The sequence below is a fragment of the Adiantum capillus-veneris genome, chromosome 17, assembly GCF_014529385.1.
Source record: "Adiantum capillus-veneris isolate H3 chromosome 17, ASM1452938v2, whole genome shotgun sequence".
Taxonomy (NCBI): Eukaryota; Viridiplantae; Streptophyta; class Polypodiopsida; order Polypodiales; family Pteridaceae; genus Adiantum; species Adiantum capillus-veneris.
The window spans coordinates 88271129-88287641 of NC_140947.1; the positions used below are offsets into that span (position 1 = coordinate 88271129).

The 16513-nt window shown below is 47.4% G+C and overlaps 1 protein-coding gene across 1 annotated transcript in view; it reads left to right on the plus strand.

The window, feature by feature from the left end:
- Positions 1-16255, plus strand: part of LOC147437660 (uncharacterized protein At2g24330-like) — a 28732-nt gene extending 12477 nt beyond the window's left edge. Inside the window, exons 2-6 of the mRNA XM_086487156.1 lie at positions 13733-13996; positions 14118-14262; positions 14334-14443; positions 15024-15414; positions 15496-16255. Of these exons, the coding sequence (XP_086343282.1) occupies positions 13733-13996; positions 14118-14262; positions 14334-14443; positions 15024-15414; positions 15496-15728 (1143 nt within the window). The 3' untranslated portion in view covers positions 15729-16255. The remainder of the gene's footprint in view (positions 1-13732; positions 13997-14117; positions 14263-14333; positions 14444-15023; positions 15415-15495) is intronic.
- Positions 16256-16513: the final 258 nt, after the last annotated feature.

A 16513-nucleotide genomic window follows, 5' to 3' on the forward strand; every position in this document is an offset into this window, starting at 1 on the left:
ATAAAGGAAAATCTGTGGTCAATACGATTCGTGTCTCAGAGGATACGACTATTCTTATGAAGCATGCTCAGCGCCATTCTTCAGTTTTGGAGCCTCTCTCAAAGCAAGTCTTGAGCCTTTTTGGAACACTCAATGGTCGCTCCATCAATATCTTGGTGGACAGCGGATGCTCGAATAATTTCGTCAGCACTTAGATAGTTCAACAGCTTGGCTTACTTACTCAGAAGACATCTCACTTATATGATGTGGAATTAGCAGATGGATCAATTTTGACTTGTGATCAGACAGTTCGACAGTTGTAGTTTGAGATTCAAACTTATGCAGATCAATTGGACTTTGAAGTCATGCCTTTATTTTATTACGACATGATTCTTGGTCAGCATTGGTTATTCCAATATGATCCAACAATTAGCTTTCGAAGACATACTATCAATTTGTTCAAAGATGGACGTGAATTGATTTTACACGGGCTTTCTCATGCGGAAAGAGTGATTCAAGCCTCACGTGTACTAGTCAAGCGACATGATACAATGGATTATGAAGTGAATGTGATTTCTGATGTAGATGCATATATTATTATTGATGAATTTTTGAATTCATTAACTTCTCCTGAGTCAATTGCCGAAGACACAAATGATTTCAAGCAAGAAGTTTTTCCAAGTGATACTTCGTTACCAGCCAAAGATAAGGAGATAGTTGCAGATTCCGAGTCTGAAGACGACTATGCTTTCTTTGATTCTTTACTGGATGATGATATGCCAATTGCAAGTCATGAAGTGACCGTTCCTGAAGATGATTCTGAAGAATTTTCGGTCTCATTCTTGGAAGATGATTACAGTCTCAAGCCAAAGTCCTCTCCAGTGATTACTAAAGTTGAAATTACCCCATCTGAAGAGCACCTTGAGAAGATTTCCTCTTCCCCAAATATTTCGCAGTTACTAGAAGATTTTCAACCAGAAATCTTACATCGCATGAAGAATTTTGAAGATCAATCTCTTGTTGCAGTCAACCTGATTATGCCAGATTCCTCTAAAAAGTCTTTGAATAATGCAATGACATGGGATTTAACAGTCAAAGCAAAAAGGTTTCGCAAGAAGCAAAGGTTCAAGACAAAGGTTTCCGATAACTCAAAGATTGAAGATTTTCGAAGATTCAATACTTTTCCAGAGTTCTATCAACATCAGAAGTCATTTCTTTGACACGGGCTCTCGTTTTAAATGGGAGGAATGTCACGATTGTGACTATGTTAACAGCAACACATCTACTCCTAGTTGCAGATTCGCGAAGTGCCATGCCAAGGAGGACCCCTGCGCTTGGATGGTCACACACCCCTTCGCCCAAAGGACATGTCTCTTCGCCAAAAGCCACACTCCTTCGACGATTGCTCACACCCCTTCGCTCTACGAGTGTGACTTCGCCCAATGGTTGCAACTCTCCGCCGAAAGGATGTCTTTACGTCTAAAGTCATGTCTCTTCACCAAGAGACGTGTCTTTTCATTTATGTCTCTTCGTCTCCTATATAAGGAGCCCTTGTATCACACATTCAATAAATCAAACATAGAGTCTTCTAAGTCTTGTCTCGAGTACAGTTCAAGTTTCTTAAGTCTTAATCATTAGTTTAAGTACTTAATAAAGGATTAGTACCTAGAATCCTCACACTCACGCCGACGCGTAGAGCTCCTCGAAGTTTAACTTTTCGCGACCGAAAAGTGCAGAAAAGGCCAAGCTTCGCCTGAAACTTCCAGTTTTTCACGCACTTTGCCATGGATTCCTTCAGCTTGGATGTGCAGCGCGACAACGCGCCAGGCAATGTTCAAATTCCATTCACGCATGCTCTCTACACATGGATTACAAGTACTTTCCAGAGTTTCGACCAGCGTTTTACCACTGTGGAAAACGCGAACGTCCAGACGACCATTCACTTGGTCTCTCTCGAAGGGGTCGTGCAAGGGCTTAGTTCCCGGCTTACTGCTCTAGAAAATACGGCTCAGTCGACGGTTGCATGTCTTTTCGAGAGCAAAATCCATCTCCAGCAATTGCGGACGCAGATTGCTGCTTTTCGGCGTTCACAGGGTGGTCCGACTACCACGATTCCGTACAAAACTACAAATTCCTCAGGGGAGGAGAAAGAATGTACGGAATTGGCCGTAAATAACTGGCTGCATCAGTGGACCACGTACTTTGTTCTCCATGGGAAGCATGATGAACAGAGGATTCAGACGATTCCTCTCTATCTGCGCAGTAAGGCGCTTACTTGGTGGCGCGACATGACAGAGAAGCCTACGACATGGGCTGATTTCTGTGTGATATTCAAGAGGGATTTCGCCAAAATGGATCCTTAGAAAGCTTACGCCAAACTGCAGAGTCTTTCGATGAAAGCTTTGCCTTTTGATAAGTTGACCACGGCTTTCAAAGAAGCGCCCACCTTCTACAAGGTGGATTCCACGCACGTTGTGCATATGTACTTGAAGATTACCGTTGGGCCTTAATCAAGGACAAAGCCCCGATTGATATCAAGGATGCAGTGGCAAAGGCCAGGACGTTCCATTTGATAAATGGAGCGAATTATGAGAAGAAAAGAACTGCAACCCATCAATCCGGCGAGGTCGCTTCGAGGAAGCGACCTCGATTCCAGCACAAGTCCAAATCACCACCGAGATCTTCTCAGGAGAAGAAGAAAGCCAAAAATGCTTCAGTTGCTGATGCAATGAAGAAGGGGGCTTGCTTCGGATGTGGCCAGACAGGTCACCAAATCAAGGACTGCCCCAAGAAGAAGAAGACACAGAAACCGCAAGATCGTCCTTCGGTTCAGATTCACGAGATCTCAGGTAACTCTGATGCCATTCAAGTTGAAATCCATCATCTAGCGCACGGTTCATGCACTAACTGTACTTTTACAACCAAAGTGTTTGGTAAGCACGATCTTTTCCGTTTCCCCGAGAAGATCAATGGTCACGACGTGACCGTACTTCTTGATAATGGAAGCTCACACAATTTTGTGGATGCAAAATTGGTGCAGAAACTGAGCGTGCGGACGTGGGACAGTGACAATGAGTATCGCGTGAAGATGGCTCGTGGCGAGGATATGGATGTATGGAATCGGATGGTTCCAGATTTGTCGCTCGAGCTAGCTGATTACAAAGAGAACCTGGATTTCCACATCATGCGCTTGGAAAAGCAGATATTTTAGGAATTCCATGGTTTTATGAAAAACAACTCATTGTATATAGACTATGTACATCACTCTCTTGTTTTTGTTAAGCAGGACATGCCTCATGTATCTGTTTCACTTTCAAGAAGGGGGGATGTCATAAACTGCTGACGTGTCAAGCCACTAAAGAACGGAGCCACTGTGCAGATCACCGGCCGAGGGGCCTAAACCCTAAGAAGCAGAAGCAATAGAAGAAGATGATGTGGAAAACTGTACGGAACTCCGGATTTCGCATTGGCTTGCTGATGTGGTAGACTGTACGGAATTTCGCGTTTCACGTTGATCGTTGACGCGGCAAACTGTACGGATTTTCGTGATTTGCGCTGGTAGCTTTTGGACGAGATGCTTTTATACGAGATGCTTTTGAGTTTAAGGCTTTTCATGTAAACTGTACGGATTTTCGTGATTTGCGCTCGTAGCTTTTGGACGAGATGCTTTTATACCAGATGCTTTTGAGTTTAAGGCTTTTCATGTGAACTGCTTTTGGGCCTAGGGCCTTTAAATATGAGGCCATGGGCTCATTCTCGGGTACGCTTTAGTGAGAAGGGTGCGAGTACCAGCATTGTATTGAGTTCAAGTAATATAAAGAAACACCGAAAGGGGCACCAAGGTTTGGGGCCAATACTCTTTGGGGTGGAATTCCGCCACTCCATGTCGTGTGTGCTCTCTCTTTCAATTCAGTTGTTATTGAAGTGCTAAAAGTGTGTTCAGTCTGTTCTTTTCTATTGGAATGTGGTGCTCGTCTTGTGACAATAATTGTCATAACTCTTCAACAATCTATACCTGTGTAATTGGATCACCCGAGGTAGGTGAATCCGAAGGAAAATATGCCTGTGGAACCTAGAACCATATCTTGGAGAACCAAGAAGAACATCTCCCCAACTGCAAAGACTTCCATGGCTAATGGTAACTGGTCCTTAGTCCAAGAAGGACCACAATCCACTTGTACGAAACAACATGCCAGTGTAAGGATAAGAGAAGTAGGTGTGTCCTGAATGTTACAATCTCTAGGAATCAATCTGGAAGCTAAGGCACGGGAATTACCACTCGCAAGCACTAAGAAGAGCAACCATCACACACAAATTCGAAAGATGAAGCAACCACCAAAATGGCTAAAGAAGAACATCTGCTAAGATACTAACTGCAATGTGGGATAAAGCACACCATCCAAAGCCGCAAGAAATGGGCAAGGACTAGAAGACACCGTGCATGGAACTCCGTTGAATGGAGCACCAATAGTCGATTGAAGATAATAACATGGAACCCCCCTTGGGCCCTTTGAAAGTAAAGTATCCTCAAAAGTACGCTCTGAGGTAACAAACTGATTCAACCCCACATTGGAACAGAGCAAACACTATCACTGAACAGTGAAAGCTCCAGAGCTAAAGCTGAGAGCTCCCCAATGGTAGGAAGCTCTCCTTCTGCTCAATTCTTGGAAAAGAGAACAAGTACCACCAGAAAGAAATATGAGACAATGTGAAGTAAAACTGCCTCCTCTAAAATTGAATAGCAAGACCTTAATTTCATAATACTCAAGACTCAAAGAGAATTATACCGTCAGTAAACTCGGATTCCTAAGAATAGGAAGTCATGAAAGGTTTTCACCTCAGGGTCATGTTTACCAAAGAAGCCGTCGGGGTCGAAAAAAGAACCTAGCTACTCAAGCAAACTCCCTGAGATCAAACCAAATGTCCCCCATCCTTTGCATCTGCGAAGATCAAACTTGTAGGTACAATCCAATACAATATGCCAAACTGTATATAGACTTGGAAGAGCACATATACTCCGACTATTGTTACTTGCTTCCTTAAAATTTTCACCAAAATTGTCCTTTGTGCTTGTGTTGAAGAGAACATACCCACAATTGAACTGTGCAATCAATACCTAACCATCAACATAAAACCAATACTCAAAAGGAAGAGTAAAGGAACCGGGCTCGGGGAACAAGCCCATGAAGAACGCTAGGGCTATCTGTAACATGCTAGAAAGCTAATTAAGCACTTCAAATAACAAAATTGAAAGAGATAGAGAGTGCACGACACACGTATGGGGAGTGGCGGAGTTTCACCCCAAGAGCGCACTGGCCCCAAACGTTGGCGCCCCATATTGCTTGAACTCAGTACAACGCTGGTACTGTGTCCTCTGCACTCCCACGCGGAGACGTGCGAGAGAATGAGCCCTTGGCTCATATTTAAAGGCCCTTGCCCATGAAAAGCAGTTACATGAAAAGCTTTCAAACTCAAAAGCATGTGATCCCAAGAACTGGCGTGAAAAGTTGCGAGCGCATTTCACGGAAATCCGTACAACTGCCACGTCATCAACGTAAATTGCGGACGTTCGTACAACTACCACTTCAGCATGTCAATGCGAACTCTAAGAATCTGTACTGACTTGCCACGTCATCAACTGCTACGCAATAGTGTGTGTGTGTGGTCCTGCTTTATTTAACCCCTTTAGGTCACTTGGGCCCCATCGGACGGGTCTCGCAAGTTGGTACAACTTCTTCTTCTGCTGTTGCTTCTAGGGTTTAGGCTCCTCGGCCGGGATCTGTAGGTTGGCTCCGTTCTTCAGTGGCTTGACACGTCAGTAGTTTGTGACAATCTCCTCCTGGCAAAGGTAGGAGGATCATGGTATAGTAGTGCCGCTCCGTGTGCTTGGGAAAAGACTGCAGGGAGGGTGTTGACAGACAATCTCGTACCTAAATGGCTGTCCCTCCTACTGCGTTCTCTGCTTAAGGCTGGCTGCCCAAACATGCTAGCATGGGAGGCTACCCAAAAATGCTAGGCTGACCTCCCCACATGCTCGCTGTCTGTCGGTGGCCATTAAGCAAAAACGGTGGGCTGAACCTCAGCAAAATGCTGGCCTGATCACAAGCCCTTCTGCTTAGTGGCTGCCCCCTTTGGGCACACAAGGGGGGGTGCCCTCTACTGGGGCTGGTATGCATACTTACAAGGTGACACCCCCCCCCCCCCCCCCCCCCCCCCCCCCCCCCCCCCTCCCTTCCGAAAAAAAAAAAACTCCCTATATAGGGGAAACACTAGATCGCCCAACCCAGCCCTCATCCCCTACGACCTATAATAAAAAATTCATTATTCCATAAATGGGAAAAAAGGAAGAGGAAGAGGCTACTGGCCACTAGGGCCCTGGGAAGCCACTTAGACTGCGGGGGGGGGGGGGGAAATGTACCCTGTGGCACATGGCTATGGAACTGAGCCAAAACCCAAGCTAAACATGGCTAAACACAACCCATGGGAAAACAACCTAACCTTGGCCGGGACATAGCCACAACAGCCCTCACTCCCCAACACCTATCCCTGGGAGAAATTGGGACCGAATGGACGAAACCAGAGAGATGCTTGAACTCTAACAGTGTTCATTGTGAACTAAGTGTGTGATTTGTGAACTGGATGTACTGTCTTTTGGTGATGGTGATGGGCATGGTTGAATTGTGAATATCTGATAGTAACAAGATTTAGTAGATCAAAACATCCGTGAAAAGAACAACACGGTCTGGATGTGATTGCTAAATGGTTACAATGATCATGATTTGTATTTGAGACTCTTGACAGAAATGTGAGTGATTAGTGACTGGTCACTGATGTCTTTGTAGAAGTGCTGGATTGGTGGAGTGACGAGTCTAATGCATGGGTACATAGAGTCAGTTTTTTTTGAAGAAAGTTTGTGTCCTTTGGCTGTTTTGCAGGCGTAATTGAGGGTGATTACAATTTCTTTCAAGAGGGGGGAATGCCACAAAATGATGACGTGGTGTGCCCAACTGGAAGAGAAATTGCCAAGTGGACAAGAGGAACTGAGACTTGAAGAATTGTACCCAGAAAGTTTTTGTGAAGGGCCTAAATCAAAAGGGTTTAAATAAACCTAACCTTACCCAACTTATGAAGCATTGGCCGAGGGGCCTAAAACCCTAAAAGTCAAAAGATCGAACTTTGGGCTGCACTTCCGTAATTCACGCTCGCATGTTGACGTGGTAGGTTGTACGGAATTCTTGATTTGCGTTGACAATGCTGACATGGGAGGCTGTACGGATTTCCCAAAAACGCTGGCAGCTTTTTGGGCAGTTTACGTGGAGCTTTTGAGAGCAGATGCTTTTGGGTGATAGTGCTTTTGATCTGATGCTTTTAAGTTTTGGGGCTCTGCTTTTGGGCATCCCTTGTAAGTTTAAAAGAGCCCAGAGAGCCACTCTTATGCACAGCATTTGGGACGCAGAGTCTCGGAGAGAATTGGACCCTTTCAAGTTGTACTTTGTGAAGAGCAATAATAAAGAAATACTAAAAGGGACGCTAGTCTTTGGGGCCAGTGCATCTTGGCTCGGAACTCCACCGTGTCTTCTCTCTCTCTCTCTCTCTCTCTCTCTCTCTCTCTCTCTATTCAAGCTCAATGATTTTGCAGTTTCTATTCGTGTGTTGCTATTGATTTCTCGCTTGGAGTGTTCAAGCGTGTAACAGCTTCTTTGGATCCCGTTAGGTTACTTGAGGATTTTACAATGCCTTCATGCAGTTTTGAGAGTGATGATGTTCCTCTTGCTATAAGTATGACAGAGTATAAGGAGAATTCTCCCCTTTTGGATCCTTTTTGATCACAAAAGAATGTATATGTTAGGGAATCTAAGAGAATCTCTTTAAAATCAAGAAATAGTCTTGGTCATTCATTATATCTTTATGGATATTTTTAGGATCACACCTGTGTGGTAATCAGCTTTTGTACATTTTCTCTTGATTCTTGAGGCTGTGCCCTTGAGATGTTTATTTTAATAGAAGATTTTCTCTGTTTTCTTTGGAGGAGGGGGGGGGGGGGGGGGGGGGGGGGGGGGGGGGGGGGGGGGGGGGGGGGGGGGGGGGGGGGGGGGGGGGGAGAGAGAGAGAAAGAAAGAAAGAAAGAAAGAAAGATTTTTAACGTCTATGTCAGGCCGAAATCGGCCTATGAGACAAATCAAATGTACATTGTGTGTATGTCATCCGTCTATCGGAAAGACAAATGAAACAAAATTGATACAAAACTGAACTGAATGTAGGTAGTGGAGTATCTGAGGAGGGATGGAGCTCTATCTCTAGGGGTATATGCATGTCTGTATGCTCAAGGTAGTACAATCATGAGAATGCATCAAGCTATCTAGCTCCATCCTGTACTAATGGGGGGATGTAAGATGTGGTACATGGGTGGGTCTGGTGTCAAGGCTACCCGGATGAAAGCTGTCGGGTCAGCCCTCATCTGAGCCACTCGCTCCTCAGTGGCACGGCGCTCCCGGGCTTGGATCTCCTCGATCTGTCGGTGGTGGGAGCTCGCGCCCCTGTAGCTTGTGACTCGTGGTCGTCGTCTAGCTCGGTTCACCTCCGCCTGTGGGAGTGTCACTCCCCTCTGAGTGTCTGGTGAGGGGGGGGGCGGAAATCCTCTGAAAGAAGTCTGTGAGCTGCGATTGTCTCCCCTCTGTCTGTGTAGCTGTGTGTGGCTGTAGTAGTGTGTCCCGATGGCTCTGTATCTCTAGTAAGAAACGTCCGAGCTGTCTCTGATCTCGAGATTCCATGATCTCTCGGAGAGTGGGCTGTCCTCTAAATAGGGCCTCATACCTGCCTCTGATCTCAGTGTATGCTCTGCATCTACATACAAAGTGCTCCTCACTCTCCACCTCCTCTGTGCAGGCTCTGCAGATACGCTCCCCCCTGGGAACACCAGTATGTCTCCCGATCTCAATCTCTAACCTGTGTGAAGCCACTCTCAGCTGACCAATCGCCACCCGTGAGCTATGTGGCATATATATGTCCATGTAGCGTGGTCTCTGTATGAACCCCCCAGACAATATGGTGAGAAACTGGTCTCTGTAATCTGACATCCTCGTCCCCAAGCTAGGTGCCTCCCAGACTCTCCTAGTGTATAGCTGCCACAGATCCTGTCTCAATACCAAGTTCCTCTCACTGCGAGAGAGGTGAACATATGGTGAGTGGGGGTCGTACTGGAATGGTGGTAGGCTCTCCATGTCAAGACCGTGTCCCTCAAACCATGCTCTGACCTGTGAGTACCATGCTCTCTCATGCCCACTCTCTGATAGTTGTATAGCTGCCTCAAATGCTCTACGGGTAAGTCTGTCAGGAGGTAGCTCTCTCATCCTCTGGATGAAGCAAACTGTCTAGAATAGTGCCTCTACAACCATAGGTGGTGTGGCGAGCTCGGCTCTAATAATGTCGTGTGGCACTGTCTTCTTGCTGCGGAGCAAGCGTGAGATCATATATACCTGTGGTCTCTCAAGTTGTGTCCACTGGTCAGCTGTCAATCCTGGTGCCCATACTGCCGCCGAGTACATCAAGGCCGGGGTGACTAAGGTGTCGAAAAGCCACCCCTTCGTGCGGGGCTCCTGAAAGTGTGCCTGGTGGCACCTCCGCTCTAGCATGGCCAGAGCTGCATATCCTCGGGTGAGCCTGTCAACAGCAGCCTGCCTCATAGTGAAGGGTCCTGGTAGGCTGGTGAATGTGATGCCAAGGTAGACATAAGAGGTGACTACATCAACCTGTCCTCCTGCTGCTGTGAAGGTGGCGGCGCTCCTCACTGCACTGGATGTGTGAAAGATCATAACCTTGGTTTTGCCAAGGTTCACAGTCAACCCCGTGTGTGTGCTGAATTCGTCCAAGGCCTCAAGATGGCGTTGCAAGCCCTCGGGTGACTCTGAAATCAACACAATATCATCAGCATATAACATGATGTGGACCGGAGTACCTGCCAAGTCGCTCCCCTCTCCCCCTGCTCGCAGTATGTAGTCGGAGATCTCGTCGATGTATAGCCCAAAGAGTGTCGGGGAGAGTGGGCATCCTTGCTTAACACCAATGGTGCTAGCAATGGTCTCTGAAAAACCGCCTGGGCAACGAACCCGACCCGTCACCCTCTCATAGAGAGCATATATGGCCCAAATCATCTCTGTTGGTACCCCAATGCTGTGAAGGCGCTGGAAGAGTCTCTCGCGTGGGACTGTGTCAAAGGCCTTGCGGAAGTCCACAAAGCAGCAGTAAAGCCTCTTCTTCCGCGCCTTTGCCCCATCAATGAGGCAGCGCAGAACGAAGATGTGGTCAATGGTGGAGAAAGCTCGTCTGAAACCTGCCTGGCCTGGAGCTCGTAAACCCTCGATCTCTGCGTAGTAGCTGAGCTGTGCCTCAAGTACTGCTCCATATAGCTTGGCCATCGTGTGGCCAATCATGATAGTCCTGTAGTTCCCTGGGTCCAGGGTGTCGCCAGATTTGTGGATAGGCACTATGGTGTGCTGTGTCCACTCCTCTGGGAAGCCCTCCCCTATAGCCCGGTTGAAGACATGTGCAATCAACGGGGCTATAGTGGAGGCCGCATAAATGATGTGCTCACTCTGTAATCCAGTATGGTCAGTTGATCGTTTGTGCTGCATGCGGCGTATGGCCCTCTCTACCATCTCTGCTGTAAAGAAGGAGGAGCACGTGGGGCGAGGCTCGTGTGGTTGTGGAATAGGAGGCTGCCCTGGCACTTCATAAAGTCGCTCTGCATAATCATGCCATATCTGTGGATCCTCAATAGCTGTAGTCGGACGTGGCTCGCGCAGGGTGCGCCATGCCGTCGCGCTATCCATGCTCATGAATAGGCGGTATAGCTCAAGCTCATGTGCCTCTTCGAATGCTCGCCGCTTTTGGCGTGTCAGCGTCTTCATATGCCGTCTGGCCTCTCTCTCTGTGATCTCTCCTAAGGCTCGCCGTGCATGGAGGCGTCGGTATAGCTCTCTGCACTCATCATCATACCAGCGGTTCTGAGGCATAGCCCCGGGGGGGGGGAGTGCGTCCTGTGTGAGTGGTGTGTGGAAAAGAGCTAATAGCTGAAGTGTGGAGAACAGAAGAGATATGTGATGTGAGAACTGGGAGTGGTGTGGATGGGTGGAGGAGACATAGGCCATGTTCGACCTTGGCCGAGTAAATAGAGGCTAGCTCATGTGTGAAATGGATGGTGGTGTGTGGAGTGTGTGTTGTGGAGCTGTGTGTGATGGTATCTCCGGTGATGGAGAAAGAGAGGTATGTGTGGTCGGCTCCGATGGGTATGGGTGGAATGGTGAAGGATGTGATAAGGTGTGTAGCCTCCCTGGGTCCCAGAATATAGTCGACTGTACTCCCCGCTCCTTCTGCAACTCCATGTGGCATACAAGTCAGGCCCCCTGAGGTGGGCCACTGGACCATCCCGTTATAAATAACGAGACGGTGCTGGGAGCCAAGTCGAAGTAGATGTCGTCCGTAAGCTGTGACTGGAGCTCTGTCTGCTGTGTCTCTCATAGTAGCCTCCTCATCTAGAGTGTGTAGTGTCTCTGGGTCCTCATGGTCATATGTCTCACACTGCTCACTGCGTGTACGAGCATTGAAGTCTCCCATAAGGAAGACTTCACCCAGTGTGGAGTACTCCATAATCTCCTTCGTGAGGCATGCGTACGGTGACTCCTGCTCAATAGGGGCGAATCTGGAGCCTGTGGGAGCAAAGTAGCAAAGGGCAATGTAGACGATCTTGTCTCGTGAGAGCTCGAGGCGAATCCACATGTAGCGGGCCTGTGGGTCCCGGGCAACAATCTGTAGTCTGCTGTGAAGCCCCTGTCTAAAGAGTATGGCCACTCCTCCTGAGCCGCGAGTGGTGTGCTGGCGCATACATCCTCGATGTAGAGACTCCCACTGGAATCCATGTATCCGTGGTAACCCTCTCTCCGGGCTCTCGTGTGTCTCTGTAAGTAGAATGATGTCTCGACCTCTCATCACCTCCTCAAGTCTCTCTGGGTGTGTCCATAGGTCTCCATTGCAATTCCAAACCGTGACATGAATCTCCTCGTGTGTCCCACAGGCCGCGAGTCCCTATGCGATGGTCTTGCCATCAATGATAACCCTACCATCCCAATATACTGCCTTCTTCCCTTCTTTGCGGGCTTGGTGGACTCGAGGCATGCACGCGCGACGGTGATCTTGTTGCATCTTTGTGAGGTCATCATCAAGATAAATCGGGGGGCCGTCTATCCCTCTCAAGATGACCCTCTTTCGGAGGAAGGAAGTTCGAGACTCCTCGGAGGCGAATTGGAGGATGAGAGCTCTTTTCTTTGGATCTTTGCCGGCTCTCCAAACTTTGGAGAAAGGGATCTCTTCTTCCTTGTATCCCACTTTCTTGCATAAAGCTTTCCCATCGCTTTCGGGTGTAGACCCTTCTTCTTTTTTGATGTCGGTCACTCGCACATTGAGACGGCGAGCTTGTCGCATCTTCTCCTCTTCGATGGTTGTGTGTACGATGAGTACCTCATCTTTTTGGGCTTCCTCTCTTGCTACCTTCTTGATGTTCTTTTTGACCACTTCGACCCATCCTTCTTTGGTGGCCTCTAATTTGTCCTCAATGCTTGCGGTGAGGGCTTTGGTGATCTCCTCCTTGAGGGCTTCCTTAGCCTCCCCTTTAATCTCTCCTTCCTCGGGGGTGAGGGATGTGAGGGAAGCATGAAGGAGATCGATTTGTGCCTTCATCTCTTCTTGCTCTTTCCTCCATCTCTCCCTCTCCTTCTCGTTCTCCCGTTCCCTTCTCTCCTTCTCCTCTTTGAGATTTTGGATTTCCACTCTCATGTCCTCCTCTTCGTTCCATAGCTTGATGAAGTTGGCTTTCTCCTCCTTCCATATTTCTCTCTCCATCCGCCATTCCTTCATGTCCTTCTCCAATTGTGCAAGCCTCTTATTCGTGAGCATGAAGGACGTTGTCTTCGTTGTCGGTGTCGGCGTCTTGATGATGGGGGAAGACATGGTTGGCTTCGTAGCTACCCTCTCTTCATATTGTGAAGAAGAGGGGAGAAGGGGAAGAGAACACTCAGCTCGTGTGTATGCAGGGGGCAGCGGGCAGCGGGCAGGGGATGGGGATGGGTGTGTGTGTTCAGTGGATGGGCTGGTCGTCTTGGCGTGCAGGGAGCAGCGCACAGGGGGGGGGGGCAGCGTGCAGGGGGGAGGGCAGCACACAGGGGTGGGGCAGCGCGCAGGGGAGGCAGCGTGCAGGAGGGAGCCACGCGCAGGGAGCAGCGCGCAGGGGAAGCAGCGCGCAGGGGAGGCACCGAGCGAGAGAGAGAAGCAAGCAGCGCGCAGGGGAGGCACCGAGAGAGAGAGAGAGAGAGAGAGAGAGAGAGAGAGAGAGAGAGAGAGAGAGATGAAATGAAATGAAATGTTATATTAACGTCTTCAAAAGGCCAAAATGACCTATGAGACCAATCTGTTACAAAATGGTGAATCTAATACCATGTTTGGGTACAAAAGAACTAGAACAAAGATACTACTACTAGAATCCGTCCTCATCTGCACTCTGGATGTCGAGAGAGTATGGCTCGAATCCTTTGCTGTAGTCTCCGTCGATGCAGTGTAGCCCCTCTCCTCAATCGTGGCCGTCTGGATCTCCATAGCTCCAGTGCTCGGTCGATGTGTGTGTGTGTGAGAGAGAGAGAGAGAGAGAGAGAGAGAGAGAGAGAGAGAGATGAAATGAGAGAGAGAGAGAGACCTTTTGAAACAGATGGCTGAAAGCTCCCCTGATGAGGATCGCGGAAAGAATGGAGCGGTTGCAAAGGAATTGGATCCCAAGTTGAAAAAAAACATTCTACGAAGGAGTTTTTCAATATTGGGTCATTTGTTTCACCGAACTAGCAGAGAGGATTTTGAGAGAAAGCTACAAAGTCTCTCTAAAGAGGAGGCAACAGTTCATACACGTATGAAAAGACGTTCGCAAACATGGAGAAAGTTAGCGCAGGGTGTTATTGTCTATTCTGTGATCATGGAGGTTATGTATAGCCCTGCTTTACAGAACATTCATAGCAGTTTCACTGTAGATTCTGTTGGCAGCTCCATTGTATCACAAGCGAAAACTCATAGAGCTAATTTGCCCCAAATCTTGGATGCAGCTTTTGATTCTGGGTCTAGCAGTGATTTCGACTAGAGCACCAGAATTATCATGGCAAATGAGGGCCATTCGAGTTCTACCAGTATTTGTGTTTCCAGTCTTGGCCATTTTATTGTACACACTTTCTGCGAAGTACTACAGAATGCGTAAGGTTCATTGACATAACATCTGAAGGTTTTGTTTGTGAAATTCAGATGTAGTGATAGAGCTTTTGCAGGGGAGCGGAAAGACCAGAAGACCCTGGACAGGCTTCGTGAAGAGAGGCAGGCTAAGATCAATGAGCTGAAGGAGAGAACGAATTACTACCTTACACAACAACTCATCCAGGCAAGTGTTCTTGGATTATTCCCAGCTGTATTTCAAATGTTTCTGCATGTAAGTTAGCGAAATTAGGCTAGATTCACAAATGTCCACCTCTGGACAAACGAAACATCAATATAAAAATGGCAACTTTGCTTGGACGTCTGGAAAGGCTTTACACACAAAGCTCATGGGCATAAGGTGGCGACACTACAGCATTCTCATCACGGCCAGACTTAGAGTAGCGGATGCCCCCGCCCCCCCCCCCCCCCCCCCCCCCCCCCCCCCCCCCCCCCCCCCCCCCGCCCGACACACCCAAACAATGGGCGCCTGCATGAAAAAAACCCCACTGACATGGCTTGAACTTGGATAAGTGGGTTAATAAATTCTTGATCTATCCACTGAAATCAGTCATGGCTATTGACTTCTTATTCCAAAAAGTTGTCCTTGATTCCTCTACTTTTTGAACCCCCATGTAGGACCCATAGGGGGACTGGCGGTGCCCGTTTTAAAGCCACCCTTAGAATGTTGCCAGCTTTCAAAATAATTCAAATCCCATGAAAATGCATGAGGTTTTACTCAACTAAGCATTTATCTGCTGGTGCAGAAATATGATTCTGATCCAACAGCTAAAGAGGCAGCTGCAAGAGTCCTTGCTGCAAAACTTGGAGCAGAATCTGGTCTTAAATTGGCATCAGAATCGTCACAAGCTGATGCTGTCAATGCAGCTTTAGCAGAGGCAGTGACGATGGCAGCTGGTGAAGAGGCCGAGTCAAGTGGTCTGAGGAGGAGGAGTTCTCGGCAGAGAGCATCCAACAGCACAAACCAGCACGCAACAAGCTCACAAGGTACGAGGTATGATTCCTGGCCGCAAAGTGATCAGTCTGCAGGCAAATCTGGTGGTGGTGGGTGGGTAGCTCGATTGGCAGCAATGCTGGTTGGTGAAGACCCCAATCAATGCTATGCTCTGATTTGTAGAAACTGCCAAGCACATAATGGTACGTAGCTTTGGAAGTTTTCCTTTCTTGTTTGTTGCATGTCAGGTTTCATAACACAGAAAAGTCTTATTGCTTTCTCAGGGCTTTCTAGAAAGGAGGAGTTCCCGTTTATTACATACTATTGTCCACATTGTAATTTTCTGAATGGACCTCAACAATTGCCAGAAAGTGAAGGTGGAAATGACTCCAAAGAGCTTGTTGTACATGAAAGAATATTGCAACCTGCAGAGAATGGCTTAAATTTTCCGAAGGCTCGAGAACAGTCTTTTGCTACTGTGGACGGTGATACAGAGGTGTTGAAAAAAGAAAGATGAAGAGCCAATGAGATGGTGGTATGGCTTTGTAATGGAGATGTGCTGTAGATGTCGGAATCCTTCCCATGAAAGTTGTTTCACAATCCTTTTTCTCTAAGATGTTGAAGGCTGTTCTCAATTTTGTATACAAGAGGTTGGCCCTGAAGTCAGTACCATAGTTTGCAAGGTAAATATGCATGTTTCGTGCATGGTGTTTTGACACACTAGAAGGTCGAGCTTTCGATTTTACAAATGCAGTTGAAATTGTCCAGCACTGGATTGTCAAATTGGAGATTGTGTGTGGTCGTCTACCCATGGGTTGCTGCTTCGTGAAGAGTATGGGCAGAATCTTGATTAGCCAAAGACCATATTTTGCACTTTCTATTTTTTCTCCTCAAAAGTATAACTTCATGCTGGAAAACCTCATTATCAGCAGAGTAGGCCATTGTTTTGTTAATGATCTGGTTACCTTATATGCCAGTGAAGTGGCTAATGAAGATTCTGTATTGAGTACTTTCAAGATCAAATTTTGAGGTAGTGCATTCTTAGTTGATCATGTGTTACCTATCTATAAGAAATGATATTTTTACTGGCACGATGGTTGATTGTGAGACAGTTGTGGAATTGACATGTGCACTTTCTTTGCATATGCTCGTATGCCAAACTTTTGTATTAGTACCCCTTTGTCGGCATCTTTTGAGGGGTCTCAAAAAATTGGAGCCACCACTTCTAAAGATTTCGTGATGGAATTGTTCGGTTGAGCAAAGACATATCTATACGACGTGTCCGTTGTACTCTACATCATA